At 45.5% G+C, this 27228-nt stretch overlaps 1 protein-coding gene across 20 annotated transcripts in view; it reads right to left on the minus strand.

The window, feature by feature from the left end:
• Positions 1-250: 250 nt before the first annotated feature.
• Positions 251-27228, minus strand: part of LOC140386732 (uncharacterized) — a 387270-nt gene continuing 360292 nt past the window's right edge. For 13 of the 20 annotated variants that reach the window (XM_072469351.1, XM_072469358.1, XM_072469363.1 and 10 more), the window contains 5 exons: positions 26562-26603; positions 21972-22019; positions 18530-18586; positions 9759-9815; positions 251-2070 (listed from right to left, as the gene is read on the minus strand). In XM_072469351.1, coding sequence (XP_072325452.1) covers positions 2024-2070; positions 9759-9815; positions 18530-18586; positions 21972-22019; positions 26562-26603 — 251 coding nt within the window. In that variant the 3' untranslated portion in view covers positions 251-2023. The remainder of the gene's footprint in view (positions 2071-9758; positions 9816-18529; positions 18587-21971; positions 22020-26561; positions 26604-27228) is intronic. The other 7 variants (XM_072469367.1, XM_072469366.1, XM_072469359.1 and 4 more) reach the window with 3 other exon arrangements.

Consider the following 27228-nt stretch of genomic DNA (forward strand, 5'->3'; position numbering starts at 1 on the left):
AGTTGAATATTAATGCACTTTCTGCAACATCCAATCTGAAGTGTTTCAGAATTTACTTTTAGAAACTTTATGAATAAAGTATATTCCGGAATTTAAAACAAGACTGTAATATAATGGACAACTCGGCTTGGCCTAATGCACAGTGAACTGTGGGAAATGTGCAGACAATTCTGGAGTCTTCACCTTGACATTTTCATTCGCTCAGACATCAAGCTATATTTAGTGTTCAATGATTTGCTTGCAGAAAATATTTATTTAAACAATTTTGTTTATTTAAAAGCTGTTACTGAATTGTATCCATCCAGTATTTTCTCAGTCACACAGTTTATGAAGATACAGCGAATGGGCATTACACCAAATCTGAAGCAATACATTAATCTTGGGGCTCAAGTTCTGCTACAGTACTTATTATTACAGAACTGATGTAAAGTATTACATACTATGGCATATCACTTACCAAAGAAGTGCATGACCGAGCGATGTGAGTTGTGTTAAGAACAGAAACTGTGATCAGCATCAATGAACACTTGAGGTGCTCGTATCAAATTACTCTCTCTGCTATTTTGACACAGGCATTGAACTAATTAAACACCTAACAGTTAAGCCTGTTCGAAGAATAGCATTGACCGTAATTTCTTACAGACAAGACAGTAAGAGCTAAAAATAGGGCCAGAGAGAGTGGACACAGACAGGAAAGCAGAAGAGAAAGGACATGTTCAGGAAGAGTGCCTGTGGCGTGCTTCTGCAGCTCCACAATTCAGTTAGCCCCAATTCAGGTACAATCTAATAATTGTATGTAATTATGTCCATGTAACGTATTATTACAATGTAATTAATTTCAGAAGATGATGCCTGAGACTGCATTGTTACGCTGTAAGGATTTGTAACAGCATGCACTATGGACAGAGGTTCATCCCCTAACAGCAGGACTATCAACTTGCTTGCAACTTGAAACTGGGGAACTCGTGAGTCGGGACTGATAAATCTGTTACCTAACTAGTTCAGTTGGAAGAATTCTTAAGAGGACATTTGAATAGAATAAAAATCATTACAGTTACGGAAGTTATCAGATTGTTTAAAATGTGCAGAGTCCATTTCCTAACCCTGATCCTGGAGGTAGTAAAACCCTGGCCGCACCACTGCCAATGATGAAGGGATTCATGTTATCATACTTTGGGGTAGATCTTCCTGTCCCCGAATCGGAGGCTATTGAGGTGCACTGGATACAGGGAAATAAGGTGGGGGAAAATGTACAAGATAGCTGGCCCGAAACATTCCTGATTTTGTTACGTGTAAGAAATTCATTAGCCTCGAGTGTAGGAAGGGAAAAAAAATCTGCCCCAATGTCGCTCAGCTTGTATAAACTTCAAAGCCTACCAAGTTAAAGTAGCCAGACCTCTCGAGTAATACTATGGCCAGGAAGCTAGTTTGGCCTCCCAAGTGCAAAAGTCCTGTCGACCATGCGGACAAACATGTAGAAAAGCAATATAATCAAAAGTTGCATTGGTCACTTCAGGCCCTACTCATCATGTTGAGCCATCATTTGTATGAATACAGCTGCTACTCTTAAAAATGGATTTTCATCAGCACCAAAATTATGGTAAGGGTTGGAGCTACGGCCCAGCTGTATGGTCCAGGTATCACTCACAGTACTGTTTGTAAAGCAAAGCACGAGCAACTAAAAATTAATATCACAATTTTTATAACTTAAAATACTGGGATCAGAGTCACAAAACAAAACAAATCAAGTCAAGGATGGTGTTAACTATGAATGAGATTAACAGCAAAGGACCCAGTTGTAAACTGGTCCCTAAATGCTTGAAGCACACAATAGAAAGCAGATCTCCCTTGATAAAAAAAAGTCCATTAGATAGTGATAATGAATGCAGCCAAATTGTTTCATAGATGAAATGAAGAAAGGGGGGGGGGGTTGAGGATGAATTCCATTCCACACCATCCTTTACATTCTGAATCATGCAGTAGCACCAGGATTCTTGAGGTCACTTCTTTTCCAATTATTGCTTCACTTTCTCCTTCGGCCACAATATTTTCCCATTGCACAAGGCGATCCTTCGGAAACACAGAAAAACTGCTCAATTATTTCCATCTTAACCAATGGTTATTCAGAAGGTCAAATTTAAAACAAAATTGATAGGACTGATTTTAGACAGATTATGCCAAATGTTAGACTTCCTGGATTTTGCAAATAATGTGGACCACTTGTGGGATAAGCTTACAAGTAGTTTCAAGTAGAAATATAGTTGTGGTCCCAGGCATTTGCTGGCACCATCTCCATTTTACAGGTGTAAAACAGGCACCGAATGTCCAATATCGTGTGTGATCTGTGGGTACTCACGCTAAAAATGTACCCACCCCTTCCTTTTGGGGAAATATTCCTCCAGAGGCTTCCGGGGCCTATGCCTGAAACAGGCAACTAAATCCCTGCACATGCAAACAGGAGACCTAGAGCGGTATTTAATGGAGGCAACGGGGCACTTGCCTGCCGGCTGCCAGTTAACAAATGTGCAAGTTTCAAAAGATATACTCAAAAAGGTTAATCTGCTCTGTTTCATTTCAGTGATGTGTACCAAGGCCTGCTGTACGAAATGCCACTCAGGCACTTGACAGGCCAGCAGCAAGTTTTTCCTGGAATCAAGGACCCCAAGGGTGGAGGTCCTGCCTGCCAAGAGCTGCTAGCCAATCAGAGGTCGGTAGATCTATTGCACAGCAACACCACTGGGGAGGCTGTGCCTGTTGCCAGTATTATACACACCCAAGGCCCAGGACCCTAGACTGCTTTTGGCATAGGCGAGTGATGGCAGGAGGGGGTTCACAGTTTTGGGGTTGTGGGGAAAGCGGTGTCAGGGGCATTAGCAGCAGAGCAGGGGTGAGGCTCTCAGGGGGAGCTCCTTCCCGATTCCGGATTTCTCAATCAGGCATTGAGAGCTTTGGAGAGAAGGGGCCCCATCCTCCAGGAGCCAGCAAGCAATCCCACACAAGCTTGCTTGTTGTGCTCTCTGAATGATGAACCCCCAGCCTGTTACGAGGTAAATACCAGCATTGGCCGGTGTGGCAGGAAGGCTATCCCCAGGCCTTTCTGCCACGGACTTAATCAGGGTGGAGGCCAGAAAATGGCGAGGTTCCCACCTGCCACCCTTCCACCTGATTTAATAACCCCGACACCAAACTTGCCACGGGGACGACAGTAAATTCTGTCACTAAAGTGCTTTTCAGGGCCCATTTACAAAATGCGTTAGTGAGTAACTGCAGCATATGTCTTGTATGTGGTGTCATGGGAGTGTCCCTTTAAGAAATGTTTTTGTCTTATCACATGGCTGCAGTGATGTCATTGTGTGGGTGGAGCTGGGCAGTGGCTCTGTGCGTTTTATTTTCATTTTGGGTTGGGAGCTGGCTGTGGCTCTGAGTTTTACTTTCGCTTTGAGTTTGAACTGGTTTTGTACTCCACGGGTTGAAAAGAAGGGTTTCTCTATATTCATTTTAAAAGCTGTTTCCAGACTGCTTGATAACTTAAAGAGATAATTGCTTTCTAGAAGGAATTCAAACCTGCTGTTTGGAAAGGACTTCCAGTACTTGGATATTGGAACAGTAAAGGGGGGTTTCATTAAAGGTTATACATAGATTACTGTAGCTGTGTGGGGTATTTATGTTTGTAGTTGATAAAAATGCTTATTGTGTGTGTTTATAAAAATGTTAACTAAATTCGTAGAATAAAGCTTATTTTTTGATTAAAAGCGCCTAAGACCTCTGTTGAATAACACCTGAAAGGCAGACTCTTGTGCTCATTGTAACCAAAATCAATAAAACAGTTGTAGGTCAGGTGAACTCCATGATTTACTTTGGCGTTTTCTAAACCCTGGCCCATAACAGTGGCTGTCAGTATTCTCAGGCACTTGACAGCCAAACTATGGGTACATTTGACTGCCTTCTGAGAGTTAATTTGTAACATTGTTTTCAACATATATTAGGGCGCTCTTCCCCGCTCCACATTAAATTGCGAGCCACTGTCAGCCAGCCTTGCTCAGCCCCACCTATAGCTTTCTCCCCTCCACCGGGGACTCTGTTTACAACCTCTGTTGCCCCCATGGCTAATCTCTGTGCTTCCTAGGATTGCCCTAGGGGCCTTAGCTAGTGCCTGCAGATCACTGGCAAGAAACAAATGAGGCCATTGGATCAATTTTGTGTGGTTCCATCATTGGTCTCAGGTCCATATACTGCTTTGTCCTTATGCTTTCATTTAGGTGTGATCCAAGTTCGAAGCTTTGATTTCTAGGCCAATTTCAGGACTTAAGCTTAGTCATTCCAATAAACAAATCCAGATAAGTAGCTAAGTACAAATTGCTGAAGTTAACCAGAGGGTTTATACATTTCATGCTCTGCACATTCTTTTATCTTTAAGATACTTTACATCAACTATGAAGTGTAACATGGCCAGGTAGCACTTCTGCTTTCGGTAAATTATCTTGCAATTTTAATCAAATGTATCAATTTTGAAAAATGCTTTTCATTCTCAAGTTTCTGCTCAAACTTATTTGCATATTGTTATTGTGCAGTCATCTACGAACATCCTCACTTCTGATCTTATGATGGAAGAGAGGTCATTGATGAAGCAGCTGAAGATGATCGGACCTAGGACACTACCCTGAGGAACTCCTGCAGTGATGTTCTGGAGAGATGATTGATCTCCAACCACCGCGACCATCTTCCTTTGTGCCAGGTATAACTCCAACCAGTGGAAAGCTTGCCCCCTAATTCCTATTGACTCCAATAGGGTTCCTTGATGCCACACTCGGTCAAATGGTGCCTTGATGGCAAGGGCAGTCACTCTCACCTCACCTCTGGAGTTCAGCTCTTTTGTTCATGTTTGAACCAAGGCTGTAATGAGGTCAGGAGCTGAGTGACCCTGGTGGAATCCAAACTGAACATCGGTGAGCAGGTTATTGCTGAGTAAGCGCCGCTTGATAGTACTATTGATGATTCCTTCCATCACTTTGCTGATGATGGATAACATACTGAGAGGGCGATAATTGGCTGGGTTGGATTTGTCTTGTTTCTTTTATACAGGATACACCTGAGCAATTTTCCACATTGTTGGGTAGATGCCAATGTTGTAGCTGTATTGGAACAGCTTGGCTAGGGGCGTGGCATGTTCTGGAGCACAAGCCTTCAATACTATTGTCGGAATAAAGGAAAGTACCCTTATACATTCTTAACCAGGCTATCTACTTGTCCTGGTGCCTTCAGGCGCCTGTCGGCATGCACGTCAATGCTCTTCTACACTCTATTGTATTCTACCATTTGACGTGTTTTCCCTTGCTCCATTTGTCCTCCCCAAATACACTACCTCCCTGGATTGAATTGAAGTTGTCCCTTTTCTGCCCACCTGACCAGCCCATTGATATCTTCCTGTCGTCCATAGCTTCCTTTTTCACTATAAACCAGACAGCCAATTTTTGTATCCTCCATCAATTTTTTTATTGTGACATCTAGGATGTCTACATCATTGCCTCATGCCACAAAAAGCAAAGGATCTCAGCCCTGACGAACCCCATGGGAAATTGCTTTCCAGTCACAAAACACCTGTTAACTATTAGCTTTTGCTTCCTGTCACGGAGCTGATCTTGGATCCACTCTGTCATTTGTCCTTGGATCCCATTGGTACTTACTTTTCTGATTAATCTGTCTTATGGGTTATTGCTAACCCTTACTAAAATCCATGTAGGCTACTTCAAAGGGATTACCCTCATTGACTCGGATTACCCTCATTGACTCTCCCTGTTAACGCCTTTAAAAATCCAATTAAGTTGAACATGACTCTTAGCCAGACCGGACTTTCCCGTTACAAATTCTTGCGTTTCTGTCTTTGATAAATTCATGCCTTTTTAAGTCATGAGTTATACCGTCCCTCAAAATCTTTCCATAATTTGTCCACTACCAAGGTTAGGCTGACTAGACTTTACTAAATGTATCCCTTCATCCCCTTTTAAACAACTTTAGCTGCTGTTCTCAGGTAAATCTAGTTAATTTATTTGGACTGCTACTGTTCTGCTAATGTGATTGTTTGGAAGTTTTGGCGATTGGAACTGACAGTAATTATTTGTGAAAGTAATTTGGCGAGTCAGCAGAAGATTTTCTCCAGGCAATTCTGGCACACATAGGCTGCAATAAAAAAGTATGTAATCGATAACAAAAGAAATGGTTTCATTCACTGAACATTCGGAGTATCATCCAGCTTTCCTGGTCTTAGCTACAATACCATCATCCTGAACCAGTGCTCAGTCCTGCTCATTTTCAGTCCAAGCATGGGTCAAAGGTTAGCTGGTGGTGGTCAATGACTATCCTCTCCAATATTTGGATAATGACACTTCAGAAACCAGATAAAAGATTTGCGCCATTTCTCCACTCAACGCCTTCTAAAACATTAAAAGAAGACAAATCCAGAGGTGTTTTGCAGTTTCGCTCCCACACAGTATCTTACACAACTTTGGCATCCAGTAGGGAAAACCTACTGAGCCAGCTTTACAGGAAGTCACGGAGACTGGAAGAACATGTGTGAAAGGAAGATGCTGAGAATGATGAGGATGAACAAAGTCCATCTGTCCTGCCAGCTGCAAGGTTGCTTTGGTAGTAGCTCATGCAGTTCAGCTCTAAATCCACGATGCTCCGTACCATCATTTTCCCCAACGTCAATCCCTGTCCTTCCACCATTTTTAAAAGTCCACTTAAGCCCAACACAAGCTAGGGGCTTTCAGACAAAATACATTACTTGGTTCTCAAATACTCATCACATAAAAAGCATTAAAAAAAATAACTCTAATGTGCAGTGATTTTTGTACTTGTCATTAAATATTGTTCACCCTGGAGCAACCTCCAGCTCTAAGTGTCTTTCTACCTACTCAAGTGTTCCTATAAGGTGGTCTCCAGGTTGTTTCAGTTTGGGATGCAGAAGGCTACGAGGCCTTCAATGAAGGAGCTTGAGATGCCCGTGGTTGGGCTGGGCCTTAGTCCTGGTCACTTACCAACCCTGGAGCTTGCTCGCCGACATCGATTCCCAGTTAAGTATCGCTTTGATTTTAAAATTCTCAGGTTTATTTTCAAATCACTCCATAACCTCCGCTGCTCCCTATCTCGACAATCTCCTCCAGCCCGACAACACTCCCAAGATATCTTCATTTCTCTAATTCTGGCTTTTTCAGCATCCCTGGTTTTAATTACTCCACATTCGTCGTTGTGCCTTCAGTTGCTAAAGCCATGTGTTCAGGAATTCCCTAACACCTCACCATCTCTCTCCTCCCTTCCTTTCAGATGCTCATTTAGACCTGCCTCTTTGACCATCTCCGCCAATACTTCCCTATGTATTTCAAAGAACAAAGAACAAAGAAATGTACAGCACAGGAACAGGCCCTTCGGCCCTCCAAGCCCGTGCCGACCATACTGCCCGACTATACTACAATCTTCTACACTTCCTGGGTCCGTATCCTTCTATTCCCATCCTATTCATATATTTGTCAAGATGCCCCTTAAATGTCCCTATCGTCCCTGCCTCCACTACCTCCTCCGGTAGTGAGTTCCAGGCACCCACTACCCTCTGCGTAAAAAACTTGCCTCGTACATCTACTCTAAACTTTGCCCCTCTCACCTTAAACCTATGCCCCCTAGTAATTGACCCCTCTACCCTGGGGAAAAGCCTCTGACTATCCACTCTGTCTATGCCCCTCATAATTTTGTATACCTCTATCAGGTCGCCCCTCAACCTCCTTCGTTCCAGTGAGAACAAACCGAGTTTATTCAATCGCTCCTCATAGCTTATGCCCTCCATACCAGGCAACATTCTGGTAAATCTCTTCTGCACCCTCTCTAAAGCCTCCACATCCTTCTGGTAGTGTGGCGACCAGAATTGAACACTATACTCCAAGTGTGGCCTAACTAAGGTTCTATACAGCTGCAACATGACTTGCCAATTCTTATACTCAATGCCCCGGCCAATGAAGGCAAGCATGCCGTATGCCTTCTTGACTACCTTCTCCACCTGTGTAGCCCCTTTCAGTGATCTGTGGACCTGTACTCCTAGATCTCTTTGACTTTCAATACTCTTGAGGGTTCTACCATTCACTGTATATTCCCTACCTGCATTAGCCCTTCCAAAATGCATTACCTCACATTTGTCCAGGTTAAACTCCATCTGCCATCTCTCCGCCCAAGTCTCCAGACAATCTAAATCCTGCTGTATCCTCAGACAGTCCTCATCGCTATCCGCAATTCCACCAACCTTTGTGTCGTCTGCAAACTTACTAATCAGACCAGTTACATTTTCCTCCAAATCATTTATATATACTACAAAGAGCAAAGGTCCCAGCACTGATCCCTGTGGAACACCACTGGTCACAGCCCTCCAATTAGAAAAGCATCCCTCCATTGCTACCCTCTGCCTTCTATGGCCTAGCCAGTTCTGTATCCACCTTGCCAGTTCACCCCTGATCCCGTGTGACTTCACCTTTTGTACTAGTCTACCATGAGGGACCTTGTCAAAGGCCTTACTGAAGTCCATATAGACAACATCTACTGCCCTACCTGCATCAATCATCTTAGTGACCTCCTCGAAAAACTCTATCAAGTTAGTGAGACACGACCTCCCCTTCACAAAACCGTGCTGCCTCTCACTAATACGTCCATTTGCTTCCAAATGGGAGTAGATCCTGTCTCGAAGAATTCTCTCCAGTAATTTCCCTACCACTGAAGTAAGGCTCACCGGCCTGTAGTTCCCGGGATTATCCCTGCCACCCTTCTTAAACAGAGGAACAACATTGGCTATTCTCCAGTCCTCCGGGACATCCCCTGAAGACAGCGAGGATCCAAAGATTTCTGTCAAGGCCTCAGCAATTTCCTCTCCAGCCTCCTTCAGTATTCTGGGGTAGATCCCATCCGGCCCTGGGGACTTATCTACCTTAATATTTTTTAAGACACCCAACACCTCGTCTTTTTGGATCACAATGTGACCCAGGCTATCTACACCCCCTTCTCCAGACTCAACATCTACCAATTCCTTCTCTTTGGTGAATACTGATGCAAAGTATTCATTTAGTACCTCGCCCATTTCCTCTGGCTCCACACATAGATTCCCTTGCCTATCCTTCAGTGGGCCAACCCTTTCCCTGGCTACCCTCTTGCTTTTTATGTAAGTGTAAAAAGCCTTGGGATTTTCCTTAACCCTATTTGCCAATGACTTTTCATGACCCCTTCTAGCCCTCCTGACTCCTTGCTTAAGTTCCTTCCTACTTTCCTTATATGCCACACAGGCTTCGTCTGTTCCCAGCCTTTTAGCCCTGACAAATGCCTCCTTTTTCTTTTTGACGAGGCCTACAATATCACTCGTCATCCAAGGTTCCCGAAAATTGCCGTATTTATCTTTCTTCCTCACAGGAACATGCCTGTCCTGTATTCCTTTCAACTGACACTATCAAATTTCGCTTTGTAGTGCTCCTGTGAAACACCTTACTACATTACATGTGTTACATAAATCTAAGGTCTTGTTGGTTTTAAAATATACAGTATTTGAAGACAGAATGAGATGCACACAATTACCATGATTCTGTTCAATCGCAGTAGTCATAAATCCAGGTACTTATAATTTGCTATAAGTTTACTATTGTTGAAATTAGTTTAACAGCTCTCTGAGTTAGTACCTGTATTAAATAATGCATGCATTCAATGCAAATGAATGCAGTATTAATTGCTCATACCTCTCCCGTAAGGATACCCAAACTGGCTCAGTGGCCCATACTGCTTAGGAGGTTTACCTGTAACACAGACAAAATCTGGCCCATTAAGAGTTGCTTTATCAGAATGACATGTATATTCTCTTTCATAATGGGCTGGGATAGCCTGCTCATTTATGAGAAAGGTGGTGAAAATACTGATGTAAAATAAAAAATAAAAACCTGATTGCACTCATTGTTATTACTATGAGAATAAAAACGATCATGCTTCATAAATCCACTGGAATTCTTTGACACAGTAATTCAGTGGTGGAGGGCAATATTGTAGATACAATTTATTCGGATTTTTGACAGACATTTGAGAATGTCGTACTTAAATTCAGGCTCATGGGGTGGAATAATAGGGGCGGGGGCAGGAGGCAGGGGCAGATGGCAACCCCCGCCCCACCCCAGAAATCACATTGGCAGGGATGTTCAACGATGGCTGAGTGGAACCTCTGCTCCTCATTGGGGCCGAAGTGTTCCACCCTCTGGAGCTGCTGGCAAATCTCTAGCTGGGTCCTTGACGTGAATTTATGAATTGAGAGATAATTGTGTTATGGATATCTGCTGTCCACATTTTGTCTAAGTGATACTGAAGGCATAATTTCCGTGATATAAAATTCTGGAATCTGTTGTTTAGGAAGTGTTAATGATTCACCTAGAAAAGCATAGAATGATTAGAGCAAGTCAACATGTATTTTCTCTGAAGGGAAATCCTATTTGACAAATTTATTAGAATTTTTTGAGGATGTAGATAAAGAGGAACCAGGAGTATATCTGAAGTTCCAAAAAGCTTTCGGAAAGGTAAGAAGTCTTACAACACCAGGTTGTAAGACCATTTCGAAAAGGTGCCATACAAAAGATTCATAGGCAAGATTAACGTTCATGGAGTTGGAGGTAATATATTAGCATGGATAGGGGATTGGTTAACAGATAGGAAGCAGACAGTGGGCATAAGTGTGACTTTTTCAAGTTGGCAAGTAAGAGATGAGAAACTTGTAAGTGTGGATGGTCAAAGAAACTCGAGTTGGTTTGTACAAGGAATGCAAAATGGTAACATCCCAGTAGAGCAAGCAATTGGGGAGACAAGGGGCAAAATGGCCTTTATTGTGAGGGGATTGGAGTACAGGAATAAAGAGGTCTTACTAGAGTTTTACATGGTTTTGGTGAGCACACATTTCAAGTGCTGTGTGCATTTAAAGAAAAAATATACTTGCATTCAAGGCAGTACAGTAAAGGTTCACTAAATTGGTCCCTGGGATGAGAAACTCTCCTGTAATGAGATGCTGAACAAATTGGTCTATTTTCCCTGGAGTTTAGAAGAATTAAAGGTGATCTCATTGAAACTTACAAACATTTGAAGCAGCTAGATAAGGTAAACATTGAAACTGGGGGCTGGATTCTCCGATCCCCGAAATCGCGTTGGGTGATGGGGCGGAAAATCCCCGATGACAACGAAATCGGGGGCGGCGCCACTTTCGCGATGCTCTGCCCCCTGAAAAGCAGCATATCCACGGGCTCAGGCCATTGCCTGAAGCCTGCCCCGGGATGCCCTGTCCCCGACTGGCCGAGTTCCCGAGGGCGTGGATCTCTCATGGTCTCACCCATCGGGAACTCAGCATGGCGGCTGCAGACTCAGTCCAGCGCTGCCACAGTTGGGGTGGGGGGACACACGATCTGCTGGCAGGGGGGGCCATTATTCAGGGCTGGGGCACTGTGGGGGGGAGGGGTGGTCTGGGGCGTGGAAGCCGGCCGAACGGGGGGACTATTTTTGCGCGCTGGGTCCACGGGCTACGTTCGTCATGAAGCACGGCGTGGCCGCTGCAGGCCGCCGCCGCGTATGCGTGGTCACGGACCCAGCAATGCTCCGGGCTGTATCGGCAGCTACATCTGGGAGCTCTACGCTGCCTGGCTGCTAGCCCCCCCCCCCGAGCAGGGAATCGGTGGTCGTTTCGCGCCAGATTTCCTGGCCTAAAACACCACTGTTTTTACGCCGGCGGAAAATCGAGCCGTGGGAATCTGAACATGGGGGGGCACAGTCTCGGGATCAGGAGAGTTTGGTTGTGGATACTTCATCATTGAATATATTTAAGGCTGTAGTGGAAGTGGAGTTAAAGCCCGAGATTAGTCATGATCGTATTGAAAGGCCACCCATGATCTACTTTATTTAACTTCATTCAAGGGATGTGAGTGCCGCTGGGTGGGCCAGCATTTATTGCCCTGGAACTCAGTGGCTTTCTAGGCTATTTATGACTAAACCACATTGCTGTGGATGTGGAGTCAGATGTAGGTCAGACATTAGTGAACCAAATTTGTTTTTACAACAATCAACAAACAATGGTTTCATTAGACTATTAAATCAGATTTTTATTGGGTCTAAATGTCACCATCTGCCATGGTGGGATTCAAAAACGGGTCTCCCAAGCTCGAGTGTCCGGATTATTATTAGTCCAGTGACAATAACACTTTGCCACCGCCTCCTCCTGTTCATATTTCTTGTGTTGTTGTGTTGATATAAAATCTGCTGATAAATTCCGTGGCCTGGAAATGAGTGCAAAGGAGATTGATCAGGGGCTAAATGTGATCGTGCCTGGCAACCCGTACAGAGATTGTGAGGTGCAGTAAATTACAATTGCTGCTCGTAGTGACTAAGGTTGTATGGTAACTATGTGCTGCCTGCTCATTTCAGTGATTTCTGTATTCAAACCAGTGCTAACTGTGTTGTTGATTGACTGGACACATTAATAGGATGTCAGTATCTTGCATGACCAGCACCACTTCAAGTTAACAATTCACTGCTTAATGCTGGCCTGTACCTCATTTAGGTGCAGCTGCACTGTAGCTGGAGCAGGTCTTGCAGGAAGTGAATCTGACCTGGATAACAATGAATAATGCCGCAACATGACAGACGGCAGGCCCCAGTGTTGCTGGACTCTTCTCTGGAGGACTTGGTGGAAAGGAGACGTTCTGTATCAACAGCGATCAAGGAAATCTTCCAGTCACATGCTCAGCCAGCATATAACTGCGGAGGTCAAATCCAGGCATCAAACCCCGAGGATCTGGTTGCCGTGATGAAAATCTTCAATTACCTCACACGAATCAATGAATGCATCTTGAGATCATTTCCTCCCAATCCAGGTCCTGGGCACCATACTCCTGCTCCTCACAGTCCCCGCTACTTCCAACCACTCCTCTTAGTTTGGGTGAGTGGTCTCTTCCTCCTGTCCAGAGGACAGAATACCTTCCTTCTGGCCCTCACCAGCCCCAGCACAACTTCCAGGGAAGAGCCGGAAAAATCAGGGTGGCTACCTTCACAGTTTTCCTTCTATATTCTTACCTCCTGTAGCTTTCACAGGTACCTTTCCCTGCAGCCGTGGATGTTCTCTTTGATAAAGGAGCCTTTATTCACTGAGTGTGAGTTATCATTCTGTACCAACTCTTTCTATTAAAATGATTGTTGGAAGGTGTTGGGTGTAGTTGGAGAGGTCTTATTAAAGTATTCATAGTCTTAGGTAGCTCAGCAGTAAGTTATGAACTACTAGAAACTAAATACAGAGTAACAGTAAAAGTCCAAGCTTGGAGCAGTCTCCATGTTTGCTTCTACACATGACTCTGACCAACGCCACACTGTCCCCTAGTTGTGGGCCATGTGTTCTCTTATATCTTTGTGTCAGCGTTATTGTGTTCAGTCCCACTGTACTGTACTCAGATGCCAGACCCTTATATTGAACCTCCCCCGAAGTCTGTATCCAATGTATTTACAAGTTACCCCAGTTTACCCCATGTATCACATCATTACTATTCCATAATGCCTTCAATGCCCCCCCCCCCCCCCCCCCCCAACAAGTCCCTGAGTTCATAGGTCCAGGCAGTCTGGAGTCCTTATAAACCTTCCCTATTTTGTTGGAGAGTAGGCTCTGACACTGCAGGAAAACTTGGTTGAATTGGGGATTGTTCTGGCATCTGTGTGTATATTAATCCTCTTTTTTCATTCTTTAGCATTGAATAGCTCCGATTATAGTGATAGACGGTTGTTAGCTTATCCCATTCTTTACAGGGCAGACAAACTCTAGGCTAATCTCTCTGGTGTTTTTTTTCCATTTTTCCTTCGTGTGGCTTGCTGTCTTGTATGCTGGGATGGAAGGTAGTTAGTTATTCCTGTTATGAGGTGTGATTTGGTAGTAAGTGATCTTTGTGTTTGGCTGTGTGATGTGTGCTGTCATCGATGGCTGGTTGCTGCTCAGTTTGTGGCACTGTTATGCTGGCTGTGATTGCCGTGTCTGCTCTGGTCTAAGGGTTTATCTTTTCCCACTGCCATCGGAGCCAGAGGTCCTTCTTATTGCTGGACCATTTCTTGATTGTCAACTACTTGAGGTATCGTGGTCACCATCTGAGTGGTTGGCTGGCCTGACCAATGAGGGGCATCTGGCACCTGAAAGGAAAGTGGATAAATCTCTTAAATTTTAAATTGCAGATTCAGCTTTAAGACGTTTCTAAAATCCCAAGATGGTGCAATTGCACATTTCTGCACAAAGTATTTCCCTGCATTTTCCAGTTTGGTGGGTTACTGCAGTAGTGGTGTTCACACTCCAAACATTTAAATTCTTCAATGGCTGGCTGCCTGGATCGGCTGGTTAGGGACTTCCTTGCTTTAGTCAATATTCTTGAGTCTCGGAGGCACCAGTTTCAGCTTTTGTTGTGTTTTAAAGTTGTCTCCTCAGTTTCAATTAGTGTTAATTAATTATTTTTTTCCTTTATTCAGGTGCCGGCTCAGTAATCGATGTTCTCGGACTGTGGTTGAAGCGACAATTTCTGACCACTGCAGCATTTAACTTTTGTCAGGACATGTGTTGTCCAGGAATTTTTAGATTTTAGCTCACCCCTGCTAGGCCTTCTGACTCTGCACACTCTTAATAGTGAAGCTGGACGTCTACAAGATTCAATGGAGTCTTCTGAAAAAGTGAGCAATTTAGTTTCTGCCTTCAGCTTCCAAGTCTTTCTTTGGAGCATATCTCTGGCGATTTCCTTCTGCACCTTTACTTCTTGAGCTTTTTCTTCAGGTCAGAACGCTTCTTTGATTTTTCCTTCCGTTTTCCAGGATTTTAATTTTCTTTTACAGTCTCTATGAGGTTTTGAGTTGTTCCATTCATCGCCATCTGAGAGAAGTTATCTCCGATAGTGCAGCTCTCCCTCAGTATTGTGCTGGAATGTCAGCCTTGATTTTAATTTTTTGCTCAAGCCTTGGAAGGAGGTTTGAACTTGGAACCTTGTGATTCAGTGGTGAGCGTGTTAACAACTAAAATCCAAAAGAAAAGCCAACATGACCAGTGGCAGCTGGGGATAATTCTGAATAATTAAGAATACACAGAATCCAACGGGGAAAAAGAATTCCAAGGGGAGGACCCATCGCTGAATTTCCCACCATCATCATCTTGGGGTTACCATTGACCAGAAACTGAACTGGACTAGCTATATAAATAGCCTGTCTACAAGAGCAGGTCAAAAGCTAGGAATCCTGCGGCGGAATAACTCACCACGTGTATTGGAACGGCTTGACTAGGAGCATGGCACATTCTGGAGCACAAATCTTCAGTTGTATTGCTGGAATAGGGCCCTTTGCAACGTCCAGTGCCTTGAGCCATTTCTTGAAGTGAATCAAATTGGCTGAAGGCTGGCATCGCTAAGTACGCCGCACGCCATTGGGACGGCCTCAGGACGACAGATGGGGGCTGGGGGGACTGGTGGGGGGGTGTCCGGGGGTAGTGAGGGGATTACAAGGGGGCACTATCTGGCAGGTTGGGTCCGCTCGCAGCTGGCGCCTTGTTGTACGGCGCGGCCATCGCAGGTCGACGGCGTGCATATGCACGGCCATGAACCCGGCCATTTTCCGTCCGTATCTGCAGGTAGGCTTTACGTGGCGTGGCTGCTAGCCCCCACCCGACGGAGCATCGGTGTGGGGACAGCGCCGACTTTTTGGTCCTAAAACCAGACGCTTCCTTCGGCCATAGCCGCAAAATTGGGGAATCCAGACTGTGTACAGCACTGGCCTCCTTATTTAAGGAAATATGCAAACTTGTTGGAGGCAATTCAAAAAAGGTTTACTCGACTAATACCTGGAATGGGTAAGTTGTTTTATGAGGAAAGGTTGGACAGGCTGGGCTTGTATCCACTGAAGTTTCGAATAGTAAGAGGTGACAATTGAAACATATAAGAATCTGAGGGGTTTGACAGGATGGATGTGGAGACAATGTTTTCTCTTGTGAAAGAATCTAGAACTCGGGATCACTGTTTGAATAAGAGGTCATCCATTTAAGACAGATATGAGGGGAATTTTTTTCCCTCAGTGGGTGACGAGTCTTTGGAACTCTTCCTTTAAAGTTGGTGGAAACAGAATCAGGGTCTTTGAACATATTTAAGGAAGAGTTTGATAGATTATTGATAAGTAAGAGGTGGATAAGTAAGCAGTGAAAGGGTATTGTGGGTGGGTGCGAATGTGAAGTGGAGGTGATGATCTTAATGAATTGCGAGGCAGGCTCAGGGGGGGGGGTCGAATGGTCTCCTCCTACTTCTAAATTGTATGTTCTTATTGATGAGCCATGTAAATCCTGTATCTACAAAAGCAGGTCAGAGGTTCAATATTCAGAAGAGTCGTACACCTGCTGGCCCCTGACAGCCTTTCCGAAAACTACAAGGCACAAGTCAAGAGTGTTTTGGAACATTCCCCACTTGCATGGGGGAGTGCAACTGCAACAAGAGTTAAGACGCTCAACACCATCAGGAGAAAGCAGCCTGCCTGATTGTTACCCCAACCAGCACCTTGAATATTCACTCCCTCCACCATGGATGCAATATGGCTGCAGTGTGTACCATCTAGAAATGCACTGTAGAAACTCGCCATAGCTTCTTCAATGATGCCTTCCAAACCCGTCATTTATAACATCTAGAAGGACAAGGCAGTAGACACATGGAAACACGACCAGCTGCAAAGTCCTTTCCAGGTCACGTGCCTTGGAAATATATCACCATTCATCCATTGCTGCAGCATCAAATTCCTGGAACACTCTACCCAACAGGACTGTGGGTGTGCATAAACTACACGGAATGTAGCAGTTCAAGTAGGTGGTTCACCACCACCTTCTCAAGGGAAGATTGGAATGAGCATTAAATGCCAGCTTTGCCAGCAATGCACATTGCCCTGGAAAGAACTAATAAAAAATAATTGTTCCCCCAACACCCATGGCACAAACGGCCTCCTGCGAAGAGTCCTTGGGCCCCTCCTCCTGCTTCCTCCGGAAGCTTATCCATCTCTGCATAATCTGTTTGTTCTCCAAGACATTCTGTCTTCCAATGGGAATACCTACTAGTGCACCCATGTCTGAGAGAAACTGGTGTGTCCAGAGCCTTGAAGTCAGCAAAAACCCCTTCAGCACCTGTCATATCATGCCCACAACCACATAAAGCACCAAACACTTGTCAGATTAAAGTCTCAGCCAGGACTACTCAACCAGAAACCAACCTGTAAATAATTGATGGTCCCTTTGAATAGCATTAGTGGGGATTGGTTCTTCCTGCTGCTGAACACATGTTCAGCTGTGTGAAGTTAAGAGAGGGAATTAACTGGAATATTGAACTCCAAAACGCACCACCAGCATCAATTCAGCATGCTGACATACATTGTGATCTGCCTGCTCTGCATACTTCTGGCGTCAGTTCACTGTGTGTGTGCTAACGTCCACACCAAGGAGGTCTCTGGTGTGACCCATACAAAAAGCATGCATGTATGCTGTCGATGCAATTTTTAAAAATGTAAGGGCACTCACGAGGAAGGACATGTGCAAATTCATCCGTACATTATTCAGAGATCTGGATCAATTAATTTGGTTGATTAAGGGATGGCAGATGTATTTAAAGTTGATAGATATAGGATGGGGCAGAGGAGAGAAGGCGGTTACCTCAGTTTGTTAGATGGCTAGCATGTGGATCAAATTAATGCCAACAGCAGAGGGTTCGATCCCTTTTGCAGCTGGGTTAGATTTGGGAGTCTGCCTTTCTCACCTTATCTGTAGTAAAAAAATCATGGCACTTTGCCATAATCACCTTCGGTTAGAGAAGGTGATATAAGATGGCACATATTGAAACTAGAAGTGTGAAATACATATAAGTAAAAGATGTTTTCTTGGATAATGACTTCCAATCACTCACCAAAAGTTCTCAATAGATAGATGATATGAAGCAACTAATTAAATAAATTGATGCATATTAAATACGTTCATCACCAACACTTTGTATGGATAAGTAATGAGGCTATATTTGGAAGATTGTATGTGCTCTTCATCTTCTAAAGGATACTTGCATGTTGAAGAAAATCAGCAAAGAACAAGGTGATTCTGAGAATGAGATCTATGTCATGAGAGATTTTTAAAACTCTAAGCGCCAGAGGTACTATGGATGAAAAAAGGGTTTAAATAGAGGAACCAAGTGAAGTACTGGATATTGGAACAGTTATAATAATGTAGGTTCCCTTGTTTAAAAGAGAGCTGGTCTAGATGCAACTGAATATTAAAGAGATAAAAATATAAGGGTCTGACATTCTGACCAAAAGCTCAATTTGGGCAGACCTGCCCCTTTATGTTGGCCAGCAGAGGGGCTGGAGGCTGAGATGGCTCTTCCTTATTCAGTGACTGATGTTACATTCTGACTGCCAACTTGATTAAGCTTTGAAATTTTTCATTACCAAGCTGAATATTTGGTACCTGCAGTCTGTAAACCTCCCAATCGTCCAGTTCCAGCTCCATATCCATTTCCGACTCCTGATAAGTAATTTATCATACAAAATTAGAAACAAATATTGCCTCCCTCACTCAATTATTTTCCCCTCACATCTGTCCAAAAGGTGCTGACATTCAGTCACTGGCAGCCTTCTGTCAGCTCCATAAAATGACCACTGTTCTTGTGTGTGCGAAGACGACTTTGTAATTTATTTCTTTTGAATGTAATGTTTTCTCTTGCATATTGCAACTCATTTGCCAGCTCTGTTACATCTCTCCCTTCTATGAGCTCTATCTTTGCTATTTTAAGATACTTCTGCGTTTACACTTATTTAATTACTATTACGATAAAATAGTGTTGTGAGCACACTGTTATTTTTATTTGTTTATGGGATGTGGGTGTCGCTGGCTGGGTCAACATTTATTGCCCATCCCTGAGGGCATGTCAGTCAACCACATTGCTGTTGATCTGGAGTCACATGTAAGCCAGGCCAGATAAGGGCGACAGATTTTCTTCCCTAATGGACATTGGTGAACCAGATGGGCTTTTACGACAATGGCCACCATTAGACTTTTAATTCCAGAATTTTATTGAATTCAGATTTCGCTAGCTGATGTTTTGGAATTCGAACCCGAATATCCACAGTAAAACCTGCGTCTCTGGATGACAAGTCCGGTGACAATATCACTGTGCGACTGCCTACTGCTAAATCTGGATCCGTCATCATAGAAATGTTTCTGTGGGTCTATAATTTCTTAATGTCTAAGAGAGTCACTTTTAATAATGTAAGGATGGGGAGCTGGCTCTTAGATGTGAGTGTCCTACAATCTGAATTTAAAAAGTACTAGTGTTAAAGCACCTTTAATCTCCAAAGAGATGCCTTACTTTAACCGTAACTCAGCTACTTCCACTTCGACACTTGATATGTAGCTGTGTTGCTCTTACACTACACATCTACACACAAACAAATCTGTGAAAAGTACTTTGTTAAATGACTCGTTTGCCTCCAAAATTTAATTGAAATCTCATCATCATTACAAAAGACAAACAATAAAATTCCCTTAACCCCATTTTACAAAGTGTCTAAACCTTCTTGAGATCTCTTGACTATCTCAGAAATACATTCCCACTTGCATAACCACGACTGACTCACTTTCTACTCCTTGTACTATTTTATTTATCCTTTACTCAGAGAGACAAATCACTTCATGTTAGTTTATTAGAGAAGAAACTGCTGATAGATCACACCAATAATTAGTCCACTTCTATTACCTGTATCTCCTTTCTTGCGCCTCTATGTCTGTAATGCACTCTTTTGAAAGTGGCTGGTCTATGCGAGAATACAGCAGCAGGCTTCACTATTCAGTGGGCTGGATTCTCCGCCGTCAGGATTCTCCATTTTGCCGGCAGCCCGGGGGTTTCCCGACGGTGTGGGGCTGCCCCACAATGGGAAACCCCATTGACCAGCCGGCAAAACGGAGAATCCCAACAGCATGCCACACCAGGGGCGAAATTCTCCCCCAACGGCGGGATGTTCGCCGACTGGCGCCAAAGCCGGCGCCAATCAGACGGGCATCGCGTCGGCCCAAAGGTGCGGAAGGCTCCGCATCTTTGGCGGCCTAGCCCCAACATTGCGGGGCTAGGCCGACGCCGGAGGGATTTCCGCCCCGCCAGCTGGCAGAAATGGCGTTTGTTTCCCCGCCAGCTGGCGCGGAAATGCGGCGCATGCGCGGGAGCGTCAGCGGCCGCTGTCAGTTTCCCAGCACATGCGCGGGAGCGTCAGTTTCCCGTGCATGCGCAGTGGGGAGAGTCTCTTCCGCCTCCGCCATGGTGGAGGCCGTGGCGGAGGCGGAAGGGAAAGAGTGCCCCCACGGCACAGGCCCGCCCGCGGATCGGTGGGCCCCGATCGTGGGCCAGGCCACTGTGGGGGCACCCCCCCGGGGTCAGATCGCCCCGCGCCCCCCCCCCCCCAGGACCCCGGAGCCCGCCCACGCCGCCTGGTCCCGCCGGTAAATACCAGGTTTGATTTACGTCGGCGGGACAGGCAATTCCTGGGCGGGACTTCGGCCCATCCGGGCCGGAGAATCCAGCGGGGGGTCCCGCCAATCGGCACGGCCGGATTCCCGCCCCCGCCCAATCTCCGGGAGACTTCGGCGGGGGCGGGGGTGGGATTCACGGCGGCCAACGGCCATTCTCCGACCCGGCGGGCGGTCGGAGAATGACGCCCCAGAAATCTGGGGCGAAATTCTCCTACCCGCCCCGCCACATTTCAGCCCCGACCGGCCGGCGGGAGTCTCCGTAACACCGGCGGTCAATGGGGTTTCCCATTGTGGGGCAGCCCCACGCCATCGGGAAACCCCCGGGCGCCGGCAAAACGGAGACTCCCGCCGGCGGAGAATGACGCCCAAGGTGCGGCGGGATGGAGAAACCCGCCCAATATATTTATAAATGGTTATTTGTATATAAATAAAACCATGTGGGTTGCTGCAGTGCGATATCAGCTGCAATGGTCTTGAATATTACATACTTTCCTGCATTGGAATTGCTTATTAATTTTTGTAATATGATAAATTTAACTTCAGATGTATACAACATCCTGAGCACATACTGACTGTCCAACACCTCCAAAGATACGTTGACCATCACTGTGCTTTAGTTATGTTAATGGACGGATGTGTTTTAGTTCATCTTTGCAATTCAATCTGTATCACTAATGGATCAGTAAACTACATTAAAACTGACACAGGTAACGATCAAGGTCACTCAAATGGGCATTTTTGGGGAGTCTAGGCTTGCATAATGCCAACAGTAGCTTATTCTAAAGCTCCTTGAAGATTACTTCATTGTGTAATGCCGCCTGCTGTGCAAGATTTGGCAATATTGGGCAGCACGGTAGCATTGTGGATAGCACAATTGCTTCACAGCTCCAGGGACCCTGGTTCGATTCCGGCTTGGGTCACTGTCTGTGCGGAGTCTGCACATTCTCCCCGTGTGTGCGTGGGTTTCCTCCGGGTGCTCCGGTTTCCTCCCACAGTCCCAAGATTTGCAGGTTGGTGGATTGGCCGTGATAAATTGCCCTTAGTATCCAAAATTGCCCTTAGTGTTGGTGGGGTTACTGGGTTATGGGGATAGGGTGGAGGTGTTGACCTTGGGTAGGGTGCTCTTTCCAAGAGCCGGTGCAGACTCGATGGGCCGAATGGCCTCCTTCTGCACTGTAAATTCTGATGATATTGTTTTCATTTTGTTGAAAAATGAAGGTGTACTTCTTATTATGGTTTCACTATCCAGATTTTCCTATAGAACAAGACCCTTCTACAGACATACTATGCCATATAAACTTAAACATTCTCTTTGGAAATTCACATAAGTTTGGGCCCGCTTCATGCATGAGGTACATGAAGACTATAAAATATATCAGGACCTTACCAGGTTGATAATAGGGTAGAGAGCCACCGTAGCCTCCTTGTCTAAGCCCTGAAGAAGAACCAAAGTGTTAGAAAACAATAGTGATTAATTTGCCTTTGATGAAAAGCTTACTTTGTAACTTGATGCATCATTAAGGAGAAAGGATCAGAAGCAGAGAGAAGGGTTAAATGGGTCTTTTTCGGATTGGCAAGCTGTGACTAATGGTGCTCCGCAGGGTTCAGTGTTGGGTCCTAACTATTTACAACCGATATCAATAACTTGGACAAATGGATGGAATGTATGGTAATTAAATTTGCTGATGACACCAAGTTAGGTAGGAAAGTAAGTTGTCAAGGTGCCCAGCTGGCATCTTGCCCATGCTGGGGATTGAGCCCAGGGGTGCTCTGTCCTTATGAAGTGGTGTGTCGGGAGCTCGAGAAGCTCCTAATTGGTAAGTTGGGGCATGTGGGAGGGTGTTCGGAGGCCATGGTCATGGTCTGGACATGGGGGGGGTCCAGAGATCGTGGTGCCATTTTTCTCCTCCTGCACTGGCAAGTTGAGCACGGTAGTGCAGGAAATTAGCCCAAGTGTGCCCTCGGCGGGGTGTTCCTTGCCAAGGCCCAAAAGTGAAGCAAAGTCCCGTTTAATGGCGGGGTCATTCTCGGTGCTGAAAGCGCCAGGAAGCACCCCACTAAACGTGCCTGAAACAACATTCTGCTTAATTTCCATTAAATCGTGCCCACAGCATTACGGTCAATTTGGCCATCCGTTAGGTAGTCCTTGTTCTTGTCCACACAGATAGCGTTACCTTTTGCCTGTTAGTAAAAGTCAAGGGCTGATATTCCTTCGCACACCCTGAATCCTTCACACACCCTGAATCCTCAAACTTAACGGAGTATAAGGAGCATGGGCATTGTAACAGCAATTGGGGGTGCAAACATCAGAATAGGAACTGTAAAATCACATTCATGAGCCATGGAACCTGCTCCCTCTCTATCCCATTCTCACAAATTCCTTCGCCACCCAACCTCTCTTCCTTGTTCCATGCTGGCCGACATTGTAAATTTCTCCCATTCCTTGGACACTGTTCCCTCTTTTTCAAAACTTCCATCATCACATCCTTCAACAAACACAACCTTGAACCTTTCTGTCCTTGAGAACTCTCTCCTGCTCTTAAGTTTGGATCTGACTGCTACTCATTGGTGCCTTTTGTCACATCATAATTTGAGATGAAACCGGTGAACATTTGGAAATATTTGACTTAAGCAAGGACAGCCTATTTGGTTTGTTAAAGTGAGTCATGTTTAACATATGAGGTTGTTTTCATGATATTTAAATCAGCATATCATGGTGCAATCACACACACACTGATGGACATGCAGTAGGACCAACCAACACACCACAACATCGCAGCCAATCACCAGTGAGAGCACACGCACTATAAAAACAGGGGACACTACAGTTCCCGGGCATTCCAGCAGCAGCCAGCTCAGAGCACCGAGCTCAGAGCCTGCCACTCAGACCTTCACCATGTGCTGAGTGCCTCATCCAGATAGTGATAGGACAGGGTCCACAGATTAGCTGGTAATGCATGTACCCAAGTTAGCAGTGTGCTGTTACAGTTGAGTAGTTAATAAAATTGAGTTACACCATCTCCAGCCGTGTTGGATCATATGTACATCAGAACACCCAACACGACATGATACCAGAAGTGGACGCATACCAGCGCCTGTGAGACCTACCTGCAACGTATCAGTAATCCGCTGTCCTGCACCATGGAGAACACCAACCCGTCGCCGCCGCTCCGAATCGCTGGCAATCTCGGGGTCAACTGGAAACTGTTCAAGCAGCGCTTCCAGCTCTTCCTCGAGGCCACAGACAGGGAGAATGCATCGGACACCAGGAAGATCGCCCTCCTCCTCTCCACGGCGGGGCAACACGCCATCCACATCTTTAACTCCCTTACATTTGCGGACGGCGAGGACAAAACCAAATACAAGACGGTGCTCATGAAGTTCGACGAACACTTTAGCGTTGAAGTAAACAAAAGCATTGAAAGGTAACAGTTCCAGCAGCGCCTGCAGGGTAAGGACGAACCATTCCAGCCTTATTTAACACACCTCCGCATCCTCACGCAGTCCTGCGGCAATGGGACCACCTCTGACTCCATGATACGTGCCCAGATAGTTTTCGGAGTCATGTCGAACACCCTGCGCCAGCAGCTCCTTCGGGTCAAGCAACTCACCCTGGCGACTGCCGTCGTGACCTGCGTCCTCCATGAGAACGCCACCAGCCGGTACTCACACATCCAGGCGGCCGAAACAGCGCGGCAAGGGCCCCACGAGGCGGAGCGGGTCCAGACGATCGAGGATCACCCGGGCTGCGGCCTGGAGGAGGCCGGCCATTTCGCGTGCTTTCCGAGGCCTCCCGCCCTTGCACGCGGCAAAAGAGGGGACGCTGACGCAGAGGAACGCGATGCGCAGGCGCGCACTACGCAAGACCGCACTGCGCATGTGCGGTGGTGCAACGAACGCACTGACGTCACAACGTGTGGCAACTGTGGCTCCACCCATTTAAAGCGGCAATGTCCTGCCAAAGCGCAACAATGCCTACGCTGTGGCAGGTTGGGCCACTATGCTGCCTGCTGTCGAGCAGCTCAGCCTGCCAACTCATACCCGTTTAACCAGCCTCGCAGAAACGTTCGGGCAATTCAACCCACGTTCAACGAGTCCGATCCCAACATCACACAGACCAGTGACACTGAGGCCAGGGAGCCCTTCCGCGTTTCTGTCATCAACAAGAACAAACTGTCCCCGAGTCGAAAGCACCAGCCGCTGTCAGTGCACAGCATTAATCCGGACAACGAGTGGTGTGCCATCCTGACGGTCAACCCGAATTCGTCGCCCACCTGAGAGACTTAATTTATGAACCTTTTCATATTGGACTCACTGACTTGTTCTGACATACTGTTTCAGACTTTTTGCCATACTGTTTAAGATTTTGTTATTGTTTGTTAATAACATTGGTTTCGTTCTTGGTGTAGCATAGTTAGTTTCTGCACCTGGCACCTTCCTGTGTATATAGTATAGCCACATGTACATATTGTTGTAAATATTGCACACACATGATTAGATGCACTCACTACACTTCTTTATTTATTATCATGTAGGCACATATTCTTTGCGAAAAGGAGGGATGTCATGATATTTAGATCAGCACATCATGGTGCAATCACACACACATTGATGGACATGTAATAGGACCAACCAACACACACACAACATCGCAGCCAATCACCAGTGAGAGCACACGCACTATAAAAACAGGGGACAGCACAGTTCCCGCTCATTCCAGCAGCAGCCAGCTCAGAGCACCGAGCTCAGAGCCTGCCACTCAGACCTTCACCATGTGCTGAGTGCCTCACCCAGATAGTGATAGGACAGGGTCCACAGATTAGCTGGTAATGCACGTACCCAAGTTAGCAGTGTGCTGTTACAGTTGAGTAGTTAATAAAATTGAGTTACACCATCTCCAGCCGTGTTGGATCGTTTGTACATCAGAACACCCAACACGACAGTTGTGTTTTTTAAATGTTTACCGATTGCATAGATACGGGAATATAGACCATTTAGAATATATAGTGAGATGGAATTCTGCCCACTTGCCTGGATGAGTGTAGCTTCAACAACACTCAAGACACTCAACACCATCCAGGACAAAACAGCCTGTTTGATTGGCACCCCATTCACCACCTTAAACACTGACTCCTCCAAGCACTATTTGCTCCACCCTGGGTGAGATCAACAATCTCTGCATAGACTGGCATGTGTGTCTTCGCTATCTCCTGCTTAAGCAAGCTGTGTTAACTCCTGCTTCTAAATGCTAAGACTGCAATGTGTTTATTCACCAACTACGTTCACAAATACAGCAAAACATGTACAAAAGGGGGCGATTTTAATCTGATCTGCCTGAAGGAAACAGGGGATTAGATTAACTACTTTAAACCTCACTCAATTTTCTTTTCCACTGAAGCCAATGAAAGGTAAAACTGCTGTCCAATCCCATCCCGTCCCATTTGGCAGATTAGATTAAAATTAGCCCGCCCAAATATTATACGTAGTGGTTGAACTTGAAAGTTCCAAACTCATTCCATAACATTCTTTTCAGAATCTCTTTGCTGTCAAAGCAGAACTTTCATACGTACCAGTGACTCTAGGGTTTATTTTCAGCATCTACTGCTCCTTCAAACTGTGTTTAATTTCTATTTGGAGTAAGGGAATTTCTTGCAGACTGTGAGAATATCTACCATCTCCTCAGGAGGCAATTGCCGCTATTCATGATGTATGCAACCCATGCTAAAAGAGTATGGTACAGTTAGCCTTCCTCAAGTTACGTTCACTTGGAAGCTGCTTGAGTTGTTTGGAAAGTGTACTGCTGTTCCTATATATTCCTACGAATTAACAAGAACCACAATCCAGCCTGGCCTCCTCAAACCAGGTACTAAGATTGATGAGTCAAACAAATGACTTGATGGACATATTACAATCACTGTATTTGCTTTCTCAGACGACTTTCGAACACCTCAAATCAACAGAAAGTGTTTTAATTTACCTAGCTTGGCTGCTTTAGCTCCAAAGCCCGGCTGCAGTCCACCTGTTCAAAAAAGACAAGAGAGTTTAGAAGTAGGTCATTTCAAGGAATAAGTGTAGAAGTTCTTTCCAGATATAGGGCAGTAACATCCCAAATGCTGGAGGTGCTGTTGGATGCTTGCATGCCTTTGTAGGAGGTCCAAGTTTATGCAAGTTTAGTACCACTTAAAGCCCACCTTCACTACTTAAAGCCTGTCTGCATCTCTCCCATCTGCATGAGGTGCAATTTGGTAACAGGAGGGTCTGGACATTGTGAGAGATGTTCAAAAACAGGAAGAGTCTTGAAAAATAGTACAATAGGTTATAATACATGTCCCAAGATTTTCCAATGCACTGGTGCCAGACTGGCCATGCCAAGGTGCCAAGGTGCCTGGGTGCCAGGGATTGGGCCCGAGGGTGCCCTGCCCTTAAAAGGTGGATGAGGGGGGGTGGGGCTCAAGCTCCCCCCAAGAGGTATGTTGGGTGCAGTGGGGTTCATAGACCATAGACGTTACAGTGCAGAAGGAGGCCATTCGGCCCATCGAGTCTGCACCGGCTCTTGGAACGAGCACCCTACCGAAGCCCACACCTCCACCCTATTCCCATAACCCCATAACCCAGTAACCCCACCCAACACTAAGGGCAATTTT

Source organism: Scyliorhinus torazame, chromosome 12 (genome assembly GCF_047496885.1).
Source record: "Scyliorhinus torazame isolate Kashiwa2021f chromosome 12, sScyTor2.1, whole genome shotgun sequence".
Lineage (NCBI taxonomy): Eukaryota > Metazoa > Chordata > Chondrichthyes > Carcharhiniformes > Scyliorhinidae > Scyliorhinus > Scyliorhinus torazame.